The sequence below is a fragment of the Arvicanthis niloticus genome, chromosome 19 (assembly GCF_011762505.2).
Source record: "Arvicanthis niloticus isolate mArvNil1 chromosome 19, mArvNil1.pat.X, whole genome shotgun sequence".
Classification (NCBI taxonomy): Eukaryota; Metazoa; Chordata; class Mammalia; order Rodentia; family Muridae; genus Arvicanthis; species Arvicanthis niloticus.
The window spans coordinates 46,044,012-46,069,238 of NC_047676.1; the positions used below are offsets into that span (position 1 = coordinate 46,044,012).

The window sequence follows — 25,227 nt, forward strand, 5'->3', positions numbered from 1 at the left end:
ATTTTACAGTTTTAAGTTTTTAAGCTATTTTACATTTTCAGTATCAGGGTCAATAAATATGAAAGACTGTTAAGCATTGCTTTTGGGCAAAGAAAACAGTGTCCATCTCATTCATTTCTACCCTTCTTACCCTGCTGACAAGAGATTAAACAAAACACAGACATCCACACGTGTCCTAGAAAACACACTGTGACTGTTTGGGGGCATTGGTATTGCCTTACTTAGAAATTAGTAGTTTAAAATATGTGACATATTTGCTAACTACCTTTTAAAACTATGCTGAAAGCATAACAAATTGACCATTATTTTATTTAAATTATGAAGTATTTCTTTCCCTTAAATCCATCTGCACTTTTCTTCTGAAACAAACTAGTGAAAGTTTTAGTCTTCTGTCTCTTAGCGTTTAGTGGTTATATGAAGATTGGCACCTGTGAGATGCCTTAGGAAAGTGTGCTTAATGGAACTTACGTTTTATTTGTATTGTTTTGTTGTCTCCAAGACAGTATTTCACTGGTCTGGAACTCACTGTGTACCACAAGTTCCCTCAAGACTTGTGAATCTCCTGCCTTAGCTTCCCAAGTGACAGCTGTGTGTCATCTTGCCTGCTGTTGAGTTTTATTTGTAAATGAGTTCTTTAACTGACTTCTAAACTTAAACTTACTCCATTTACATATGTGTGTGCATGTATGCGAATGTGTGTGCACACATGCATATAATTATGGATACTAATTAATAAACATGATGCTTGAAAGTCTTGTAAGGAGGCCAGGAAATTGTGTCTATAGTATAATATTATTCTTTTATTATACAAAGAGATTCTTTGAAAGTAAATCTGATTTGGGGGAAGAATGATATGCAGTGCTATATTGCAGTACCAGTGTACGCACTCTGTTTCAATTGAACCCTGTGATTGTTTGTTACTGGCTTTAATATGTAAAGTATAATGAAATTAAGAAGGTAATGACAGAACTTGTCAAATACATACCTTTATGTGTAACAGCTCTTAGGTCTTCAGTTTAAACTTAGACTCTGTGATGTCTTATATCTGCAACTGGCAGACTCGTTTCCATCTTGAAGTGATTCGGGTTTTTTTTCTTTAGCTGTTAGTTGTGACTATTTTCATACTTTTTGAAATGTATGTCTTTGTCCTCTTTAAATTAGGTGCTCTGTGGATGTGTATCGTTTTAAACCCCCACTGTAAGTTGGAGCAAAAGGCCAGTTGGTTAAAACAACTGAAAAAATGGAACAGTGTTGATGTCTGCCCATGGGAAGATGGGAATCATGGCAGTGAATTACCCAACCTAACCAATGCTCTGCCTCAGGGTGCAAATGCCAGCCAAGGTGAGTCCACAGTGGGTCCTGCTCGTTCTCACCTGCTTCTCTGTGCACATTTATAATGCTAACAGATAATGGACTTACTTCATTCAAGGACAATCTGTGTTTCTCTTCAATGCATGCATGTGTTTTAATTTTAACTGGGAACATTGTATGCTTTTTAAAATAGTTACACAATGCAGATAGATATGATAATATCTATATGATAATATGTTAGTATAGATTAAAATGATCCACTAATGGTTTAGTTTGAATTTTACCTTTTAATTTAAAATACAGAGTGGGGCAGTATTGCATTACTATGTAAAAAAAATGATCCACTAATGGTTTAGTTTGAATTTTACCTTTTAATTTAAAATACAGAGTGGGGCAGTATTGCATTACTATGTAAAACAGTGTTGAGAGACTTGAACGTGTTTTCTGACTCTTTTGGTCAGTTCATATTTGGACTAGTGTGTACTTAATTGCTTTAGAATATATAGCATGGTTATCTGAACTAAGGGCCCCATGTTACTGTTGGCACTTGCATCAGGGAACTTCTTTATTGTGAAAAGATTGTGTAATTTATCTGGCCACACCCAGAAGTGAACGGTGTCCTCAGTCTGAGACAGCCAAGAAATGCTCTCACATGTTACCAGATAATCCATTATCTTACCCTGTAGTTTTTGTTTCTCTTCTGTCCTTTAAAAACAAACTCCTCCTTGGCTTCACTTTGATCTGTGAGATGCTGCCGAAATTTCTGGTCTTTTTCAGAATCACATTCTTACTTAACTTGTTAAGTCTTGGACAAATCTACTGTTAGTCCGTAATTTGTACCAATGTTCTCAAATGATGTTATGCTTGGTGGGGGATTTGAAAGTGATTTAAATCATGTGAGAGAAGAGAGGTTGGAATTAACATGGGAAGGATCCAGAATCATGCATTTTTTGCTGACCAACAGAGGAGTTGCTATTCCTAAAGAGAATGCTGTGCAGTGTGCCAAGGTCAAATGTGACGTTAGCGGGGCGTTTCAGTCTTCACAGTGGACGTCCACAGGGACTTGCCAATCAGAGAGGTTTTGAGTCCTAGAATGGTCAGGCTGTGTGTTAACTGGAGATACTTGCCTTGGGAATTCAGTTTTTGAAGTCCATCCTGTCTGTATCATGCTCAAGATGATGTTACTTAATAATTAAATGTACCCCTCAGATCTCCATTTTTTTCCCAAGTTGTCAAGTTTAATTGGTCAACATTTATTCTTTTCATTGCTAGGGAAAGGTTCTTTGATGTCTACCTAGGTGAGATCTTTAATCTTCTGGTTTTATAATTGGAGGTTTTCTGCGTTTTTGTTGCTGCTGTTTGGGGGAGACTGCTACTTTGACATCCTACACTTTGTATTTTACTTTCTAGTTCTAATGTTACTTTTAGCTTAATATGCAATTCTGTAGACCTTAGAAATTGGGTGGCCGCTAGAGAGATGGCTCAGTAGTTAAGAGCAGTGCTCTTTCAGAAGACATGCCTTTGGTGCCCAGCTCTCACATGGCAGCTTACAACCATCTGTAACTCTAGTTCTAATGCCCTCTTCTGGTCTCTGTGGGTACCAGACATGTACACAGTACATAGGCACACAAGGAGGTAAAATACCAGTAGACATTTAAAGAAGAAATGATCTAGCTTTCAGGACAACACAGTTCATTTCCCTTACAGTTTGACTTCGGAAGGATAAAGCCAGGTCTGCATTTATTCCAAATAAATGCAGTGCTTGTGGCTTTTGTCCCTAATGGTATCTGCTTTTTAGCAGAGACCTAGAGTCCTTTCTGAGGGGCTCTGAGAGGAGCCATTGCTTCCAAAGGGTGGTGGTTATCTTACCTGCAGAGGGTGTGGTTGCTCATACCTAGAACCACCACCTCAGTGTTCTCTCTAGAGGAGAGGCTGTGGACAGAGGGACTCCAGTAACCAAGGCATCCCAGCGAGCTCACTGTGCATCTGGGAGAGCTGTATGTGTTAGAGTGCACACACAGACCTTCTGACACCCACCATGGCTAGGGTGATTCCTTAGGCTTCGTGAACAGCTTCTGGATCCTACTCTTTCAGGAGGACTTTTAAAGATTATAGAGTGAAAGCCAGGCTTGCCTGCCTGCTTGCCCGCCCATCCATCCATCCATCCATCCATCCATCCATCCATCCATCCTTCCTTCCTTCCTTCCTTCCTTCCTTCCTTCCTTCCTTCCTTCCTTCCTTCCTCTTGGTAATTTAAAAAAAAAAAAAAGAATTTTTCACCTTTTACTTTCCCAATTTCCCCCAATTTTTTGTTATATATTCTTTATCTTTTAAATGCTTATGGGTTTGTGTATATCGATTTTTGTGCTCATTGTGGTCATTTAAATACAATTTTGTGAGAGTTTAGCCTTTTTTGTGTGACTATCAGTTCTGTTGGTATCTTGGAGCAAACCAATGTTGAAAGCTGTGTGTTCTCTCCTTCTCTCTGCGCTGCCATGAAACAGGAGCAGTTGAGTCTATTCTCTAATGAGACCGCACTATGTGCTTGGATTAGATCACAGATAGATAGAGAGCCAAGTCGGCTTGGATGCTTACCTCTCCCTCGCAGCGTGTAGGATAGCAAGTTGCTAGTTTGTAGTCCCTTCAGTTTTAAGTTTTACCTTTGTAACTTGAAGTAAAGAAATAAATACTGACCGGTGATGGTGGCGCACGCCTTTAATTCCAGCACTTGGGAGGCAGAGGCAGGTGGATTTCTGAGTTCGAGGCCAGCCTGGTCTACAGAGTGAGTTCCAGGACAGCCAGGGCTACACAGAGAAACCCTGTCTTGAAAAAACAAACAAACAAACAAACAAACAAACAAACAAGAAATAAATACTAAGACCCTACTTACAATACCTGGGGGAATTCTGTAAAATTCTTAAAAAAAAAGAAAAGTAAAAATTCAAGAAACTTGAATTTGGGGGTATTAAATTATGCGAGCTCATAAAACTTTTCCCCCTGGAATAGCACGTTTATTCTGCTTGACAAAAGGCAGTTAAAAGTTGGGTCCATGCTTCCAGTTGTGCAGAATGGTCATCTATCTGCTGCTAGCAAGGATCCTACTCAGGAGTCACAGCACACAGTCACTTGTCATCTGTGCCCTTCATGCCTTCCCTCTAGATATGCATAACTAAGTTGATGTGAGACCACCCCGAAGTAATGTCTTTGTAGACTTACCAACAGCCATTGCAAATGGCTGCCTTAGCTAAGCTTGTAGTAAGGGTGGGTTTGACTCTTGGCAGTACTTGGCTGTGAGACTGTACAAGTCATGGTGTTTCTGTCGCTGCTTAGTTCCCTCAGCGGGACAGAGCCCAGGTAGATGAGTCCACCAGGCTGCTCTTCTCAGCACAGTTGTGGTCACTGTTTGTGGTTTGCCTTCTGTCTGCTCAGACAGAGGTCCAGGGACAGGAAGACAAAACCGTTTCATAAAGGAAGCTCCTCATGCATCTTACTTAGCTGAGTCTCAGAGAGCAATGAAGGGGCTACCCTTGAGCACAGTCAGTATATGTAAATGAAATTGTTCATTGCCCCCACGGTTCAGTGGAGGCTTGTGCCACAGTTGAAGGTAAGTTTAGAGTTGGGGCCCAAGGGGCGGGAGTTCCTCTAGTCCCTTTAGGAATTGAATAACCCAAGGAGCTGAGGTGAGAATATCCTTTATTCCCCAAACATTTCTTTTCTTCGTCAGGTCCTGAACCTTGAACCCCCTTCGGATTGTATGCCTCTGCTCTCTTGTGATGCCCCGGCATACACTATGCAGGGGCTATCACACCAGTCATGGAACCTGCCCAGGAGTCAGGAGACAGCCTATAGGGGCAAGGTAAGTGCGCTGGTTTGTTTTGTAGCTATGTTGTGTGGCTTTGTGAAATGTTAAACATACACATTTATGCCCTTTGGGATATAAAGTGGCATTTAATCATTATATCCCAAGAAGCATAATAGTTTTAATTGTGCAAAACCGCACAATATAGTTAAAAAATACAACCAAAAGCACAACCCTTACTCATATTTTTAAGGCTGACTGCATCTTCCTGAAAGGTTCCATGGCTGGTGTCCCATCTCTTGCATAGTGTTTGTGAGAGCTGTTGATCCCATCAGGGGCAGCCCAACACAGCACCTCAGAAGTGGGGAGCAGTGAATTTTCATGTGATTTTTTTTATTTTTTAAGGACGAGTGCCTCTTTTGAGTATATTTGGCATGGAGACTAGACATGACTATTCTTTTTGCAGGATGCCTTTAGCCATAGCTTTAATGGCTGCAGAATGTTTGTGTTTGACAAAACAAGTAAATGTCTGGAAACTCTTTAGGCTGACTGCCGCCTGGCACTTAGGATGTGAGACTATTCACTCACCCTCCACCCTTCTGCTTAGCGGGTGCAGGACAGTGTGTGTGGGTGTGTTCATGAACATCTGGCCGCAGAATGGTATGACTGATTTATTCACATGTGAATAATAGCTGACACTGCTTTCTGAATTGTGGAAAAAACAGATTCATCGAGCAGGCCTCATCGGACAGTGTTCACAAGAGCCATCGAGGCATGTGATCTCCACTGGCAGGATAGCCACTTGCAGCACATTATCAGCAGTGACCTGTACACCAACTACTGTTACCATGACGACACTGAAAACTCCCTCTTTGACTCCCGGGGGTGGCCTCTCTGGCATGGTAAGTGGCCAAACCGGAAAGACATTTCCATGACTTACTCCTTTGTTTCGTTTCTATAGCATTACTGGCGTGGGAGGTAGGGAGCTGAGGTATTGAATGGGCGACAGATGAAGGCTTGGCACTGGGGGGCTGAAATTTCCATTGAGATCCAAGTTCAGAAATGGTTTTCTGTATCTTCTTCTATGGCACTTGGGGAGAAACATCTTACTGTAGTAGCCTGCTTTTATGGATGTGTCTGACAGCGGCCACTTTGCCCCTTTTTTGGGTTTCTGTTTGTAGAACACGTTCCTACAGCCTGTGCAAGAGTGGATGCATTGCGTTCTCATGGGTACCCCAGAGAAGCACTGAGACTAGCAATAGCCATTGTGAACACATTACGACGACAACAACAGAAACAGTTGGAAATGTTCCGGACTCAAAAAAAGGTGATTATGAAAGAGATTGTCTCTATTGGAATGGGATTCTTGGTGAGGATGAAACATGGTTTCACGTTCTACTGGAAGAGATGGAGTTTTGAAAGGACAGCCATAGAAATGGCCTTTATTCACTACTCCCGAAAATGGTTGATAATGTACTCTTGTGGTGTGCAGCCATATATGCAATCAGACACCCATACACATAAGCTAAAGACAAATGAAAAAATTTATTTTGATAACATATCTGTAAAAATAAAATTCAAGTTGTTTTGGTTGAATATTGAAAGAAAACAAATTCCTAATTTTGTAAGGGGATTGTCATTTTTTTTTTTTTTTGAGTAGCTGATGATCTGTCTGGATCATCTAAAATGAAGCTAGATACCTTCCTAGTATTTTAATTCAAACACTAAGAACTCTAGTGGCTGCCCATCCTTGAATCCCAGCAGCATATCTTGGTGGGCACCCTTAGCTGATGACTACTGTCTCAGTTTCTGATGTCCCTCTTCTGTGCAGCCAGTTTCAGCAGAGAGGCTGTCTCTAAGAGTTCCTAAGATCAACCAATTCCTAGAAAGTCTGAAACAAGGCCTGGCATTCTGTACTTTTATAGCCATAATAATCTGTGTTTGAGGATTTGTTATTTATTGAAAGTGATCAGAGCAGAAATCCCTGTTTGGGTTGGCTGACTGGTTGGTTTTTCAAGGTCTACAAATAACATTTGATGAGCTACCAACTGACAGGACACCTTAACTTGTCTTGATCTCAGTTTGTTAGTCTTCTCATTTTGGATAAGCACCATAGTAGTGACAACAAAGGCTGTTATTGGTCCTCAGCTTGCTGGTTGGATAGTGAGATAGATGCATCTGCTTTTCCTGGTTGCATACTCATTCCTTCTGTAAGCAAACATCTCTTGGGATGACTTGCTATGTTGTAAATTTTTTTTAAATTATGAACAGTTTTAGTCACTGTTAGCTTTTGTTGTTTGTTGTGTTTTTAATCTTTTGCTGCTTAGATATACCTGCTTTGAATACAAATAAACAATGAAAAGTTGTTGGAGTAAGCTGGAGGTTAGCAAGTGCTGGCTGTAACTTTCCTTTATGATGAAACTAGAAGTGTAGAGTGGCCCTGTCAGTCACAGTGCAAATAATTCCAGAGTTACAGTCTGAACCACAGGACGGGAAACGCAGATGGGACTGGAATGCCAGTGGCCTCGATCTGGAATAACTCTGCTCACCCTCCTGAAATGCATTACTAGGCCCTGTAGAAAGCGTCTCTGAAATCCATTTCCTCTAACACATGGATTGTGTCTGGCCCAGGGTATTTGCTTCCCAATAGTGTAAAGGATAACTTTTCAACTAAGGATGTTTCATGTCGAAAGAATTGGCTCTCGATGATCATGTCTGTTTGGGGTTTTTTGTTTTGTAGAAACCATGTAAATTTTTCTGAGGAATTTTAGTTTTTAAATTCTATTTTGTAAAATTGTTCCATTTAAGAAACACAAAGTAAAAATGTTTGTACGTTCAGAATCACATTAGGTTAGACTGCTGTGATTTGCCTTGGAGCCAGGTCTGGGCCATTTCAGATACATTCTGTGTCATCCTGCAAGTGATGAAACTTGTTTCTGATGGCTCTTGAGTATTGTTAGGACTGTGTATCTGTCCCTGAGTTGCTTCTGTTTGTCCTATATTGAAATGTTAATATTAGCTGTGCCTTGCAATTACTTGTAAATGGACAGAGGTTAGTGAGCATAATGTCTGAGTATTTCACTCCCTTCTGATGTGACTTGTCAGCTTTACAATTCTGAAAGAAAATAATCTCTCCCTCTCTTTCAAAGTGTGTTCTAGAAGTCTTTCACCTGCCTGTAGATTTGTCACACACAGTTCTCTTAACCATATACAATGTTTAAATCAAACATCCAGAGTTAGCCATACCAGAGAGGGATGCTGTTGTTTCTCTCCTCGTGCTTGCTATGTGCATGAAAGCCAGCGGCTAAAACCAAGGGAGTGATGACCTTTCTGAGGACTATAGAACCCAACTTGAATAAGATTTTATGTGCTGAGAGTTAGTGATGTAAAATCAGAAGGCTTCAAAAGAATTGGTAAATTCATGGAATGAGGCTTTTGGCTTTTAGTCAGTTTGTTAATCTATGCTTCAGATAACTAGATTTTATTTTCTTTTTAAAAGGCAGTGCTACTGTTTTATTATTTTGGTAAGCAGCTTTAAAATGCATCTTATAGTAGATCATGGTGTAAAACATTTGCAAGGTTTTTTTTTTTCTCAGCACTTTAACACGAAAGAGCTAACATTCTGTAACGAAAATGAAAAAAAAAACAAACAACTTTTTGTCAGAATCTACATGTAACTTGTGGTCTAGCTCACTCTTGCTGAAGGTCCACTCTTAACCCCTCTCACAGAAGGGATTGCTGCTGTGAATGGTTAAGCAATGTTTGTGTGGGGGTTGGAGTCAAACCCAGGGCGCCATTGCTTCGTTCCTCTTTGAGATGACCCAGTGAGTGCTGGCAAGGTGACAGTGTGAAGATGGTAAGATGCTCCTTACCGTCTCTGCTGACACCCTCAGGGACACAAAGATGGCAGGATGAGTCCCTGTGTCTCCAGTGGTATGGCAGTCCTGTGAATGTTAGCACGTGATGCTGGGCACATGAGTTACACAGATGTGGGGAGCCATTCTTAGACCTGAGTGCCATTTAGATTGATTGATAGATGAACCTTTACAACTCATAAGGTGGACATTATAGTACCTTTCAGCTGAGAGAGCTTAACTAACAAGGGGCTTTCCGTCTGAATTAGTTACTAATTGTTCAGAGTGCTGCTATTAAATCACAGTCTGTATTACCCATGTTTCTCTTCTTCATCTTCCTATCTCCATTTCTCTATTCCTTTTTTAAACAGAGCTGCCCCATAAGAGCATAACCTCAATAACCAATCTGGAAGGCTGGGTTGGACACCCCCTAGACCCCGTGGGCACTCTCTTCAGTAGCCTCATGGAAGCTTGCCACACTGATGAGGAAGCCTTCTCTGGGTTCTCAGATTGTACAGGTAAAGCTGTTGGCATTTGTTTGCTCTTTCCCTTTTCCAAATCCAGAATGGTGTTAGTCCTTGTTTTTCTTTACAGTATGTATTTTAAATGATATATTACTTTTATGTATATTGGTGTTTTACCAGCATACATATCTGTATAAGAGTGTCAGATCTCCTGGAACTGGAGTTACAGAGTGTTATGAGCTGCCTTGTGGGAGCTTGGAATTGAACTCAGGTCCTTTGGAAAAGTAGTCAGAGCTCTTAACAACTGAGCCATCTCTCCAGCCCCTTACAGTGTGAAGCCATGTAGCTGTATTTGTGGGTTAGCGTTAGCAAGAGCTAGGAAATACACACTCAAGCCTCAGATGGGCTTCCCCCATGGGAAAACCTTCAGAATCAATATCTAGCAATGTTTGTCAGTGACCCGAAAAATACTCTCTTCTGGCACATGATCCTGCACTAAGAATTTAATAACATTTATGATGTGTTCAACCTTGACTGTGATACAGAAATAAATACGGGTATGCACCATAGCTTTCAGAGCTAGAATATTTAGTTGCTTTTCAAATTTGTCTTTGCATGAAGAGTGACTTAAATATTTTAAGTCTAACTTAAGGGAACTATCAAATATTTTTGAAATGTTTGATCCCATATGTTCCATAGCAGAGATTTCCCTCCAGTCTCTTGGAAGTTTAGAATCATCCCTCAAAAACTGACCTATGGCAGAGATGAGGAAGGGGAGGGACTGTCCTTTGTTAGTCCTTGGATGAGATATTTTGTCCATCTCAGTGTTATCCTCTGTGGTTGCCTTCCTGAGTTGGGGGTGACCCAACTTCTGTCGGGAGGGTGACAGGTGGGAGTCTGAATTCACATTTCTCTAGGACTTGGATGACTGAAGTTACAATTTCACATTGACACTCCTGAACAGAGACAAGAGAGAGCTCCTCTGATATTGACTGAGCTTGGGTAACAAAAGGACCCTGAAGTGGAGTCACATATGCTGTATTTTTTACTGATCTCACTGGAAAGTTTAGTATCACCGAAAAAGTATGAAAACATTTTTTTTGCACATCTGAAAATGTACCATTGTAGTCATATAATCTTTTAATGTTAATGTTTTATTAACATATATTGGTTATACAATATAACGAGTCATAACTCTGATGACATGTCATTGTATTTTTCTTTAAAATCTTTTTCTGCTCTTTAAGATTCTTAGTACCCCACAGATCCTAATCCCACAAAGCACACACTTTATCATCCATAGTTACGGTTTAAATACACTAGAAAGCTTTGCATTTTAACATAAAAATTGGATGTTCTGACTTGCTCAGAGTTACGTGTGTTCAGGCACCAGTTCTGATTAGAACATGGAATTTGTGCTTGTCAGTATTCAATATAACTTAAGTACCCTCTTTGTGGCATTTTATAGACAACGTGGGGCAGTGCAAGTCCCTGGAGTACCACCATCTGCCTGCACACAAGTTCTTAGAAGAAGGGGAATCCTATGTAACACTGGCTGTGGAGGTAGCCCTGATAGGGCTGGGCCAGCAGCGGATCATGCCTGACGGGCTGTACACACAAGAAAAAGTTTGCCGGAATGAGGAGCAGCTCATTTCTAAGCTTCAGGAAATCGAGTTGGATGACACACTGGTGAAAATTTTTCGCAAGCAAGCAGTCTTCCTATTAGAAGGTAACATGCCGAAGAGGGCTGGTCTGTGTCCTAATCGTTCTGTTAAGAGCCCAGTGTGGATACACCGCATATGGAAGGATAGATTCACAGACGACCCGAGACATGCTCACTAAGAAACCTGCCAGACTTAAAATATACATGTTTAGGTTTTTAATCATTTGATTTAGCTTCTCATATAGGATAGCTTGTTCGAAATCAGCCCCATGGGTTGTGTGGCTCCTGAGATAAGTCCAACGTTGATACTTAGTGAGATATCCTTGGTACCCATGCTCCTATTATTTGGTCAGGTAAATATAAAGTAGAAACTGATCGGCATGCCTGTAGATTTATTGGCTCTCACAACATCTGGCCTCCTAGAGTCATGTTTATTTGCCAACGAAGATCTAGGAGCTGCAGGAGTGGTTTCTACTGTTCTTTAATAATGTCAGGAGGTTCATTCGACATTCACCATGTAAAAGGCTTCTTAGGTGATCCGAAACAATGAGGGATTTTCTTGATTTTATAAGGTCTAGGTTTGATCGACCTAAACTTACATTTTGGCTGGTATTATTGTTGAGATATGTCTTCTCAGAAATGTAAGTGTAATTAGTATAACTTAGTGTGTGCAAATTTAGTTGTCTTATTGATAGAAATCTCTGAGATGTGTGCTGTGATCCTGGGATTTCTGTGATTGGTGGTAAAATGTGTTCACATTTCATATGTTGGGCTGCTACAGAGGAAATACTAATTTAAGACCTCTTTAATTTTTCTAAAACTAAAGAACTATTTGAGAGATAATATTTTTTTTCAAATATATTATACATTTATACATTTTAAAAGGGAAATGTTCTTAAAGCAAGCCTTATTATGATTGATTCTTCATGGGGGGGGTGGACAAAATCCCATTTAAATTTTTGAAGTATTCTCCTGTAGTTTGTCATTGTTGACTTATTTATTTATTAATATATAAAGATAAAAGGCCTGTCCTAGCTCTTTTCAAGACTAATCCTGATTATTTAACTACTTCTTTTATTTTTCAGTTTTCTTCCACACAGTCCCTTTTGCTAGCTAAGCAGCATCATTGGCACACAAGTGTCTTTTCAGTGTGGTCGTGGTTTATCCCAACTTTTGATTGCCATTATATCGAAGTTCTGGAAGAGGACATGCGATTTTTCAAAGCTGATAGTTAGTGTGGGGTATCTTTATCATTTACCTTTTTTCTTCTGTCTCTCTATGTCTCTTATTTATGGTTTGGGGTTTTGGATTTTTTTGTTTTGTTTGTTTGTTTGTTTTACTCTTAAGTTTTCAATTAATTCACTCTCATCAAACTTTTTTTTTTTTTTTTTTAAAGAGCACTGTCTAAGGAAGGACTCTGACTTTGCTGTGTCTCCTCCCTTTTCTGGCCATAGGGGTAGCAGCTACAGGACTAGGCAGTCCAGGAGCCTGAGGGCCATTGCTAAAGAGAGCAACAGGCTCCGTTAGTGAGGTGACTACAGGAGCTCATACAGTCCTCCATGCAGTCACCGTCTTTACAGGAGTCAGGAATTTCCTAGCAGACCTGACACCTAAGAAGAGGGAACAGTAACTACTCTATTGTTGCTGAGTGCAACTCTCCACTGGCCATGGCACACATTAGAGAAGCACCTTTGGGAAAACTTTGTGCCAGACATCAGGGTTTTGCTATTTACACTTGAATTCAGGGATTGTAGTCATTATTAATCTAAAGGTAATTTTGTACTACCTGATGTGTGGTGTTTTCCTTGTTGGATATTCAGTCTGACTCTCTGAATAGTAAAAAATAATGTAGTGGTTTAAAGGGAACCTTTCAGAGGGCGTGGAGAAAGAGTGATGAAGAAGGGGGTAGTTGCAATATAGATTGCTGCAGCTTGTCCTGGTAAAATGGAGCCAGAGGATTCAGTCGCCTGGGTGATGTGCCATCATGTGATAGCCTAGTAATATAGCTAGTAGGTTTTTGTTTCTCACAGTGTTCTGGGAATTCGTAGAGACTGGAAGGGGTTGGCCAATTCTGCTTCTCACGAAGGCTCTCCTGTCTTTACTTGACAGAGATAGAGCAAGTTATTTGGCATCTCCCCCTACCCCGCCTTCATAAAAATTAGTTCTTGGAGAATTTTGAATGCTCTTCATCCTCCTCCTTCAACTCCCCCAGGTCCCTGCCCCACTTCCCTACCCACCCAACTCTTGTGTCCTCTTTAAAAAAGACAAAGTCTCCTTTTAGTGCTCATATACACTCTGGAGTGTGTAACGTTCCACTAGAGCCGTACCCGGAAAGAAAGGGACTTGACCTCTGTAAGCAGCTCTGAGTCTCTAACAGTGTTTCAGCTAGGGGTAGGACTAAATACTACTGTTCCCCATGCTATGCTGAAATTCTATCTGGCTTGAACTTACCAGTTCATATGCATGCTGGCGTGGCTGCTGTGAGGTCCTGTGTACAGCTGCACTGCTGTTTCCAGAAAGCTATTTCTTTATATAGTTATCACCGCCTCCAGCTCTCAGACTCTCTGTCCCCTCTTCCACAGTGGCCTCTAAACTTTGGGAAGAAGAGGTGTGATATATATGTCCCATTTATGGCTGATCATTCCAGCCCTTTATTCTCTGCACTTTGACCAGTTGTGGGCCACTGTTAATTGCCCATCTTCAAAAAGCAGCTTCTGTGGTGAGGGCCAAATGATGCACTAATCTATGGCTGGAATGATAGGTCATTACTTCATTAATACTGATGCGCTAATCTATGGTTGGAATGATAGGTCATTAGTTCATTAATACTAGGCGCATTTAGCAGAGACAAGTAGTAGGGTCTCCCCTGAGGTCTATGATTTGTGTAGGCACAGGCTTTTAGACCCAGGTTTGGGTTTCGACTTGTAGAGCAAACCTTAAATCTCCTCAGAAGTGGTTGTTTACTCCCATGATATGTCTACCATGATTGCACCACTTGTGGGTGTATTTTACCAGGCTGGCCATTATTGTAGCTTGAAGAGTTTATGGCAGAGTTAAAAAGGCACTAATCCTGTTATTTCAGTGCACCACTCTAGGGCCTCATTTAAGTATAATTCTTTCCTAGAGTGTGTCTGAAAATACGCTCATTCTGCTATTTGAGTTTGGAGATTCATACACATTTAGTTTATCAGTAATGCAGCTTAATTTGTGAACAAAGGGTGCATGTATAACACTGTCTGTACTTTTCACAAATACTGTATTATTAAGTTTTTTGAAATACCTTACAAAGATTAGTAGATTTGGCAAAGTTAGAAATTCACCATGGATTATAGTTAAGGCTAAAATATGAATTGTCTATGATTTTCAAAATATTTAAATAGTGAATAACTTAATAACTTAAAAAAACTAACCTGAAAATTGAATCACAAAGTGACTTTTAGATCATTCCAGAATGATCTAGAATGTACCGTGCTCCTACCCAAAGCTGAGTTCAGTAAACCTGTCTCACCATTTCTTCTGAATTGCATTCCTTGCATTCTGAATTCTTTTCCAGGGTGGTTTTTCTCACGGAAAACAAATGCGTTGTGTTCTCTGAGCAGTAGTGTCATGGCTCATAATTCTAGAAATCATGAGACAAATGTTACCCAAAGGTGACGTGGAAACCAATTTATTAAACACTTTACAGTAACTAAACCTCGGAGCACCTAAGTGCTGAGTGTTAGAACTAACCACTGTGGTTTCCTTTCAAAGCTGAAGCCTGGACTTCCTCTGAGAGAAGTGTTTGGGGAGCTCACAGGGGACCAGTGCTGCCACCACACCTGTCAGAATTTACTAAGAAATGAATTTTGACAGCTTAAATGTGATTTTGCTTTCAAAATTGGCCTGCTGGAGCCCAGAAGAATACATTCTCATTATTCTGTGTTTTTCTTTTGCTTATAGTGAATACCAAATGAGTAACTTATTAATCACTTTATGGAATTACCATTTCTGCTTATTAGAAACAGTAGCATACTGAGCCTGTGCTGAGGCCTCAGCGTCCTCCCAGATGTGAGACTGAACTCTTTTCTGAATGTGGTGTGTCTGTCAGTAAAGAAGCAGGAGCCATAACTAAGCAGTCTTCTATGCATTTCTATATGTGGCTGCTCAGTTAACATATACTAAGAAGGGACTTTCTCAAGTTCTGCAGAGTGTGCTTCTGAGGGCCCCTTTGTAGGAGGTACTTGTTGTGTGAGCTCTGCTCCTGGGTGCCCAGGTTCCTGTTTTAGCAGTGGAACACTTGGGGAACTGTTGGTGACTTAATGCCTACATTGGGCACTGTGTCCTCAGGCGCCTTTTGACTAACGTTTTCCCCCCTTTCTACTGTTACTTAGTTCAGACTCTTAACTCTAGTAGCTGTAAATTTGCATAAAGAATTTTAAATACAGTTCGTAAGGGCCATTAGTTTGTTCTTTTGGAATGTGAACTACGTCTGTTCTCTTCCACAGCTGGACCATACAGTGGCTTGGGTGAGATGATCCACCGGGAGAGTGTTCCGATGCACACGTTTGCCAAGTATCTCTTCACCTCTCTCCTACCTCATGATGCTGAATTAGCATACAAAATTGCACTGAGAGCAATGCGGTACGTATCTCCAGCCCAGCCCTGCGAGGCAGTCCGCGTTCCCCCCGGGAGAAATGGTCATTAGCCGACCTCATACCCCGTCATGTCTCTTACAGGCAACAGAGAAGCTAAAGATATTATTTATTTGCTCCCTGGATTGTTGTGAGGCAATGTGTTTGCTGTGTCTTGATTTTGCTTTAAGGGGAGCATCCTTTTCTTAGCTGCCGTTAGTCTATGGCCATCACAGCCTCTTCCCTTAGTGGTAGAATTTGGGAGTAAAATAACAAGTGGTCTAGAGCGAGTTTGACAATGAGGAAAACCTTTGTATTTGAGACCCCATGTGTCAGCACCAGTACAGGAAGGCCTCTGCGTTAACTAGGATGCAGCAGTGCACAACTGGAAGCCAGACGGGATGTGTCTGGTGTTAAAGAGTCCATGCTAGGCCTCCCTCAGTGTCTTACTTCGGCTCCACTGCTCCCATCCCCTCCTCAGTAGTTTTGGTCATGGTAGTGAAAATAGTCTCTGCCAACTCACTTGATTCTTCTCACTTCCTTTGAAAAATTAATTCACCAAATAATTGCTTTTATCATGAATTTGCTCAAAGTTGATACTTTTTGATATGTTCTTAAGAGCCTGCTGTTAAATCTTGTATGTGACCTATTCAACTTGAAGAGCCTGAAGGGAACATCTGCCAGTCTTAAAGCTTTGCCCTTTCCCTTTTGCTTTTTTAAATAATAAATCACTCGTGTTTTTAATGGAAAGTTCATATATTATTATAATATTATATATTATTATAATAATAGACTAAAGCCAAGCCCTGTATAGATCTAAAAGCTTGAGAATGTTTGATTCCATGAGAAGAAACTTTCATCCTTGTCTGTAATGGAAATAAGATTCACACATGAATCTGCCTAAGAATTACCAGTGTCGCCAAAGTTACTCTTCCATCTCTCCTACATTTGTGTAAGAACCATGAGCTAGTCGATTGTGCCATTATATTTGTGCAGGATTAGGGTAGTGTTTCCCTCCCTCCATCTCTACCTCCCTGTGAGCGTGTGTGTGTGTGTGTGTGTGTGTGTGTGTGTGTGTGTACGTATGTACATACCTGTGTAACAGAGCATTCAGGGCTGGTATGTAATTTACATGCACTTTTAACCATAGGAGATGTCAGTAATTTACTAGAGGAATCTTCTAATACTCTGTTGATCTTTAAATTGCCAAAAAGTGAACCAATAAACTAACATGAGCAACAGTGCCCCCCCCCCGCCCCCAAAATTGCTTTCTACCACTTGGTCTATAGTTTAGAATACACTGCCATAAGTGGATTTCAAGTCCCATATTTAGAAGCTGAAAAGGGGGGGGGCAGATGTTCACCTGTATACTTATTCTACTCCTAAGAATTTGACTCGGAAGAAACTTTGATTATGATGTCGCTAGGTATTGCTGCTACCACCAGGCTAAAGCTGAAGGGTGAAATGGTGGCATTTCCTGTGTGCTTCTGGCTTCTGTAAAGGAATCTGCTGTCCTGATGAATGCCTGGGGCATTCATGAAGGCAGGGCACAGGGAACTGCCTTCTCTGCTCTGCTCTCTCTTACTTGCTGCTGGTACCCTACAGAAGGCAAAGTACCAGATCATTTCAGGATGCCAGGAAACATGGAAGGAGAAGGGAGATGGAGCTGCACCCTAGCTCCTTACACCTGAGAGAGAGGGGTCGAGAAAGGACAGCTTCTCTGCTCACTTTCTTACCTTCCCAGGACTGTTGACTGCTTTGTAGCAACTCCAAGAAGAATCTGGCTAGGAAGACCAGCATTCTTGAATTCTTTAAAAAGCCAAATAACAACCCTGTTGAAATTCTCACTTCTTGATCCTCTACCTCATCCCACTTTCTAATGTAACATCTTGTTGACCCTAGATAAAAACAGTGAGTCCGTCATGTAGTTTCTCTGAGCAGACCTGGGACAAGGTTTGTTCTTGGACTCTGCTAACTCTCAGGGGTTCCCAGCTCTTATTTCATAGCCACTAAACTAGTGGGCTGGATGCAGCCAGTGTGTTGATAACTCTTAAGGCATTTTTCCAGTTAGAGCCAAGCTGCTGGTCTCTTTGGTACTTAGTATCAGAAGTCACTAATGGGATTTGTTTTCAAGAAGTGTTTATTGTCAACATAGATGAAGTCAGAAATCATACCAAATCCACGTTCGGTTCTGTTCAGCCTCTGATTAATAAAAAACATAGGTTAACTTCAGATTCCCATGGGCACAAGAATGGGTTCCATTAGAACTTACAAATATAGGAAAAGGAGCCCATTTTAGTTTCCTTTCCTTTATGTTTTAACAAGATAAGACTTTTTATCTACTGCTCTCTGTTGCAGTCTCCATCTTAAATATCCATTTTAATCTTGTTTTACTTTTTAATGAGGGATAAGATTAAAAAATAGTTCATAGAGATTAAAACTCATATTTCATAATTCTTGTGCCGTGTATCCCTGGATATCATGCAGTTTTCTCAGCTACTGCTTAGGAGTGAAATGAAGAGAGCTGTACAGTTCCCCCAGACTCATGCCCCAAGCAGCACCCATCTCCTAAGCTTCTACCCATGATGTTGGCTTCTTGAGGCCGTGCTTGTGGCCAGGGTAATGGGCCAGTGATGATGGGATGGTCTTCCCTCCTTTCTCATTGCAGGTTACTAGTATTGGAATCTACTGCTCCGACAGGAGACCTCTCCCGCCCCCACCACATTGCATCCGTCGTCCCCAACCGATACCCTCGTTGGTTCACTTTAAGCCACATTGAATCCCAGCAGTGTGAGCTGGCGTCCACCATGCTAACTGCAGCCAAAGGTAGTGTGATATCTAGAAACCTCATCGTTTTAGTGGTTTGCACTCTTTCCTTTTCCCCCAGAAAAGCTTTTTATTATCATTGTGTTTAAATCAAATTCTCCACAGTAGTATTACTATCAGATAAGTTTCAAAGAATCTTTTTTTAAGATACTAACTTCATGCTTTACTCCCGAGGCAAGTGGGTGCTGCTCACTTAAACACTTAAACGTGGCCTCGTCTTCATTTGTATCATGTTACCTATTGTGCAACACCCTGCCTCCGGTTAAAAACATTAAATTATTGTGATTTAGAAATAGAACAAAAGATTCGGCTAGTTTTGTTGTCCTTTAAATATTCACTATAATACATACGCAGAACCTAGAAGAGCCCTTTGTTCTCCTGTGTCGGTTGGCTCCGGCTTATATATGCTTTTAGTCACTCTGCAGTGGCTATAGGACCTTAGTCGTAGCACCTGTACCAGCTGTGAGCCTCCCAGGGAAGTGAACCTGTGGTTTTTGTTTCCTGTCCTTGTCTTCTGGGTTTGCTCCATGTGTGGTTGCATGGCTTTTGTCTATTTACGTTGCTTCGCCTACATTGGACTCGGTTTGATTTGGTTTTCCCTTGTTCCTTGCAGGCGATGTTCGGAGGCTGGAGACAGTATTAGAATCCATCCAGAAAAACATCCACTCCTCATCACACATCTTTAAGCTTGCCCAAGATGCATTTAAAATAGCAACTCTCATGGACAGTTTGCCAGACATCACTCTTTTGAAAGTGTCTCTGGAGCTGGGCCTGCAGGTACTACTGGTCCTTCTTGGGGCACAAAAGACCACTGCTAAGCAGCCCCTGCAGGGCTGTTTTCCTTTTAGCTTTTTAGTGACTCTTTAGAGCCAAAGTGTGTTGGACTTTTTGACAGCACCATCTTTTAGAGCTCTGGTCACTTCAGCTCAGCCAGATTTTAGTCCTGGCTAAGGCAACCACACAGTTAGAATCTAATGTGTGTTCCTCAACTTTAAAAACATTTTTTCCTGACTTACTGCTTTAAGATTTCTATTTCCCTTGTGAATGAGTGGAAAGATAGTGCCAACGAGAGACCTGAGTAAAGCTAGCGTGTGCAGGAAAGACTCAGTTGTAAGGGTTGCCTTTTTAGAGGCAGTAGGAATTTTTATTGATGTTTGCATTGGACAGTTCTGTCTCCTTTTTATAACACCAAGAGAACTGGGTAAAAGATGGGGTGATCAGCCTAGTTCCTGCTTGAGATTGCTGCAGCACTGCAATGCAGGACATTTGGACTCCATCACACAGGTGATGCTCGTCCTTACAGTTCCTGCATGGTGTACTCTGCAAACCAGGAACTGTTTCTACTTTCTTTGTGAAGCCTGTGCTAACATTTGCATTCCCACTCATTAAAAAGTAGTTATACCCTACCTAAGCATGGGCATTAGAATGCCCTGATTAGATTATTGATTTGTTTTCTAAGTTATCGATTTTTCCTTTCAGTGATGTATTAATAATGTTTAATGCAGTGGAAAATGCATGTGTCAGTGTGGCATGAGGTACTGTATAAACCACGATGCAGAGATTGCTTCTAAATATGGTTCATAATTTATTTTCTTAAACATGAATTCTTGTTATGTGGCTTATTTTGTTATAAATTGTCGAGGGTGTGATGCAGAAAGGAACATTAATGTCATTTCTCTGTGCTCTTGGAATTCTGCGTAAATGGCAAATTAGTGAAAGCTCATCCCTTGCCTCTTTCTTTCTAGAACCCAAGAAGGAATTCCATGGGCCCTTCCTAAGGCTTTAGGGTGTTCCAATACTAGCTATTTTATGAACATAAAGAGGTGGATAAGTTTATCTTAGAAATTCTTAGTAGAATGTAGGAGGGGAGAGATCAGCAGTGATGCCAGAGATGGCTTCTTCCCATAGATCTGAGAGACCGTCATGGTCAGAGATAGAACGAGGAACAGAGTTACTGTTCTAAAGCAATCTTTACCCATACATGTCCCCACCTTTTCTCTTTGATGAAATCATAAGAAACCTCAGAAATCGTGATATAGAGTACTAATACTAGGAAGGAGAAGACAGCCAGACTGCTGAATTTTTCAACCCCATGCTTTGACTCACACAAGACATTGACTTTGCCAGGTGCCACATGTGGCTAGTGGACCCGCCAGAGGTACTGAGTGGACTTCCTGCCTCCCAGGCCAGGACAGGACCAGCTGGGGAAGCCAAGGACAGCCCAGCTAGACTGTAGATCTTTAACTCAAGTGCTTTCTGGCCCCCTGGGAGTAGAGTCTACCTAGTAGTTTACACTGTGAGATGAATTGGAATTTGTTCCCCATTGACATAAAATTATCTTGAAAACATTTTGTGTTACCCTGCTCTTCCAGGTCATGCGAATGACACTGTCAACCCTCAATTGGCGACGGCGAGAAATGGTGCGGTGGCTGGTGACATGTGCTACTGAAGTCGGTAGGTAACTTGATAGGATTTCATCTCACGTTGAGAACTCTCCCCCCCCCCCCCATGCCCTCTAGCACACACCAGGGCTCTCTTCTCCAAACCCCACCCTTAGCTGCACAGAGCTTCTAAACTGTCACTGGGCAGCTCCAGCCTCTTGCTAAGGGAAGGAGTCAGTGAATGAGCTTCACAGGCAGTTCCTGTAGCCACCTCACTCTTGTAAGGGAGAGGGTGATCACTGTGTGGTGTGGATGGCCTTTGGAGTGTGTGAGAAACTGTAGCCATAAGCGAATCCTCTGACTGTCCGTCAGCTGCGACTTGTGGGGCTCTTGCAGGCTATGTTTTCCCCTTTGCATGACTTCAAAAACTACTCTGTCCCAGAAAGAGCACAGCACAGACAGTGGTGGCCATGGCTGCTTAAACTGCTTTTCTTCCTGTTTGTATCACAGAAGGAAGCACAGCTCTTACTGAGAAGACACTGCCTTGAGATTCTGACAGGAGACACTGTAAAATATGCTTACTATTCTTCCCTCATGTAACATGTTATTTCAACAATCATGAATTTGATCTCAGTATGAGAATTATCTTTAGATTATTAAAATGCTCTGGTGCTGAAACAATACACAGGTAGTAGGGCTTTTAGAAGCAGCCACACCTGCCGCTGCGGCAGGGTCAACACCTGCTTTGTGTAGGTGAGCTCTGTGAACACGTGGTTAAAGACTCTACAGGCCATTGTCAGCTCCTGTGTCATCGGCAGGGTCCACTCTGTTCACTCCTGTCTCTCCTGAGTCTGAGTGATATTAACTGTAGGTCTTAAAGTTTTGTGTTGTATATTTTTTAAACTTAAACGTACCACACCACATATATTAAGTCCCTATTTGTGGGAAGGTCACCCCCTTTTTTATTTTCTTAGCCTCCAGTTCTGTAGTGCATGACTGGCAAGAGGCCCCAGTGAACAGTACTCATTAGTAAAAACCATTGTCTGAAATGGCAAGTGGCGCAGTGCAAATACCAGCCACCAAGAGGATTGCTTCTTTATTATTGGAAGTTCATGTTCCTTTTGGGCATCTCACAGAATAACAATGCATGTAACCTTATTGTAAAGGGCTGCTTCCAGGCGCATCGCCTTCGGGGCTTCTGCTCTAGCTCACATTCTCTGATGGTTAACAGTGCAAGCATCAATTGTGAACGTGCAAACAGAACCTTATGCAGACTTCCTGTTAGCAGTAATAGGGTTGGTTTATGTTCCTTGCAGGCGTTTATGCCCTGGACAGCATCATGCAGAGCTGGTTTACACTCTTTACTCCCACTGAGGCCACAAGTATTGTTGCAACTACTGTGATGTCCAACAGCACCATAGTCCGCCTCCACCTGGACTGCCACCAACAGGAAAAGCTGGCCAGCAGTGCCCGGACGCTGGCATTGCAGTGCGCCATGAAAGACCCGCAGAACTGCGCCCTCTCTGCACTGACCCTCTGTGAAAAGGATCACATAGCTTTTGAGACGGCCTACCAAATTGTCCTCGATGCTGCTACCACCGGCATGAGCTACACCCAGCTCTTTACAATAGCACGGTACATGGAGCACCGTGGGTACCCCATGAGGGCCTACAAGCTGGCCACGCTGGCCATGACCCATCTCAACCTGAGCTACAATCAGGACACACACCCTGCCATTAATGACGTTCTGTGGGCCTGTGCGCTTAGTCACTCCCTTGGGAAGAATGAGCTTGCAGCTATAATACCTCTGGTGGTCAAGAGTGTCAAGTGTGCAACGGTACTGTCAGACATTCTGCGCAGGTGCACCCTGACCACCCCTGGCATGGTGGGACTTCACGGAAGGAGGAACTCTGGCAAGCTCATGTCACTGGACAAAGCCCCCTTGCGGCAGCTCTTGGATGCCACGATTGGGGCCTATATCAACACAACGCACTCACGACTCACACACATCAGTCCTCGGCACTATAGTGAGTTTATCGAGTTCCTCAGCAAGGCCCGAGAGACTTTCCTAATGGCACATGATGGACACATTCAGTTTACACAGTTTATTGACAACCTGAAACAAATCTACAAAGGCAAAAAGAAACTGATGATGTTGGTTCGGGAGAGGTTTGGTTGATAGAACTTGTATGAATGGGGTGGGGGGGGGACGGGAGGGATGGTTTGTTTTTACTTGAGCCTGCCTTTGTACCCTTTTTAACTTAAAAGAACAGAGCCACACCGGTATTATATGTGTATAGTTATATTGCGTTTGCAGACTAAATTGTCATGTTGTGAAAGTTTGTGTGTTTTTTTTTTAAGTTTTTCCCTTTTTCTTTCTTTTGTTTTTAATTCTTTTTTTATTGGTTTGTGTGAGAGAGGTTGAGAAGGTTTGGTTTACACTGAGTATATGTTGTCAAGTGGCGAAAGTCCACATAGCTCTCCTGTTTTCTGTATGCGTTCACAGCCTCAAAAAAAAAATAATTGAAATGGCTTTAAAAACCAAACAGAACACCTCCATCCTGTGATAAGTACCTCGAATGGATTCAGCTTTACTCCTCTGTAACTCATCCTCACATTTTCAGCATATTTAACAAACCAACAAAACGAAATACTCGTAGTGAAAGGCTGACCCACGTGGCTTTGCAGTGCTGTTCGTCCAGAAGCATGGCACATGATGCCTGTGCATGTGGAAACTTAGCGACTGTCAACATACATTCTCAGGGATTTATCCAAAAAATTTAAAAAGAAAAAAAAAAAAAAAGAATGAGAGCATTTATTGTACTGTATATATATTATAGTATATGTCTGAATATTGAAAATATAACATTAACTAATTTATAAAAAAATATTCTATGTAATGCAAAAATACTTGAAGCTGCAGTAGCTTGTTTTTAAACAAAAACAGAAAATGGAGAGAAAACCTATCAGAAGGACTAAAAGTGCGCCTTGCTTCGGGGTTGGCTCAGACAGTGAACTTCATGCTGGGCGCTGGCGCAAAGCCGCCTACCGACTGCGTAGCTGGACTGAGACCTATCGGGAAGATGCTATACGTATATATATCTATACAGCTTCTGTATACGTATGTATATGTATACACACAGACACCAACAGCCACTACACCACACATGCTTGTAACAGGCACTTGAATAGAGAGGGGCGACACACAGCCGGAGGGAGCAGCAAGCCTTAGCATTAAGAACATACAGTATGCCAGAACTGGGGTTCGTGCCTCCTAGCCTAGGAAACTTAAAATATCCTTTTGACACAAAACGCAAATGTTTTCCAAAACAATTGACATGATACATTACGCCTTTGCAGTGAGCTAATAAGCTAACGTTTGTGCACAGATAACATTATATATATATATTATATCTATTCTGCATAGGTATTCTGACTTTGTGCAGGACAGAAAGTTGTGTAGGTATGACTGTTCTACTTTTCAGTTCTCTCTCTCTCTTTTTTTTTTTTTTTAAATATATTTTGTTTTCTCTAGAATTACTCAAACAAAAGCAGCCTTCTATCTTGCCTTTGTCTTAATGCTTTAAAATAACCAAACTGGAGATCTAACTACCAAACTGTTCATTATATTATTAAAATACCAACCTTGGTTACAGTGTAGTGTCTTTACTTTAGCTGATGGTTCTGTAACCTTGTGCTTTTTAAAGCAACTTTATGTTTTGGTGCAAAAGTTGTCCCGTGTCTCTTGTTCCCTTCATTAGAAAACATGCTAGCGGTATGTTTGTAGGTATTTTTGTTTAGAAGAACTATTTCATGCGCTCCATTTTATTTATTATAATAGGTAAAAAGAAAAAAAAAAGGTTGTACTTCTTCACTCATGTAAACATGCTCATGAAGTTGAAAGTAATTAAGATTTGATACACTGATATCAATTTATTTATGTAACTAAATCACTGTTTTATAAACTTGTTAATGATCAACAATTTTTGTTTTGATTAAAATTAGTTTTTTGAAAGTTGATTCTGCCTCCTTTATGGTATATCTACCTTGCTACACTTGAAATTGCATGATTATTAACTATTACTGCATCTCAATGTTTCATGACAGTTATATTCATCCGCTGTATTCCAGGCACTTTCTCAGGCCCTAGAGATACATACAGTGGCAAAGAGCAGGGGAGCCTGGAGCTTGCTGTCTGCTTGGTGTCGAAGACAGGTATAAATGAGAGGGCCTCAAAGACAAAAAGGAGACAGTAGCTGAATTGGTTTCAACCATACAGTACAGTTCGTCATCTCTCCCTGATTAATGACTGTAATTTA

General features: G+C 41.3%; 1 protein-coding gene across 1 annotated transcript in view; it reads left to right on the forward strand.

Moving 5' to 3' along the window:
* Positions 1-24,928, forward strand: part of Zswim6 (zinc finger SWIM-type containing 6) — a 165,890-nt gene extending 140,962 nt beyond the window's left edge. Inside the window, exons 5-14 of the mRNA XM_034523557.2 lie at positions 1,162-1,341; positions 5,836-6,012; positions 6,292-6,436; positions 9,334-9,482; positions 10,897-11,157; positions 15,576-15,711; positions 18,370-18,527; positions 19,141-19,304; positions 20,900-20,981; positions 22,225-24,928. Of these exons, the coding sequence (XP_034379448.1) occupies positions 1,162-1,341; positions 5,836-6,012; positions 6,292-6,436; positions 9,334-9,482; positions 10,897-11,157; positions 15,576-15,711; positions 18,370-18,527; positions 19,141-19,304; positions 20,900-20,981; positions 22,225-23,087 (2,315 nt within the window). The 3' untranslated portion in view covers positions 23,088-24,928. The remainder of the gene's footprint in view (positions 1-1,161; positions 1,342-5,835; positions 6,013-6,291; positions 6,437-9,333; positions 9,483-10,896; positions 11,158-15,575; positions 15,712-18,369; positions 18,528-19,140; positions 19,305-20,899; positions 20,982-22,224) is intronic.
* The last annotated feature ends 299 nt before the right edge of the window (positions 24,929-25,227 follow it).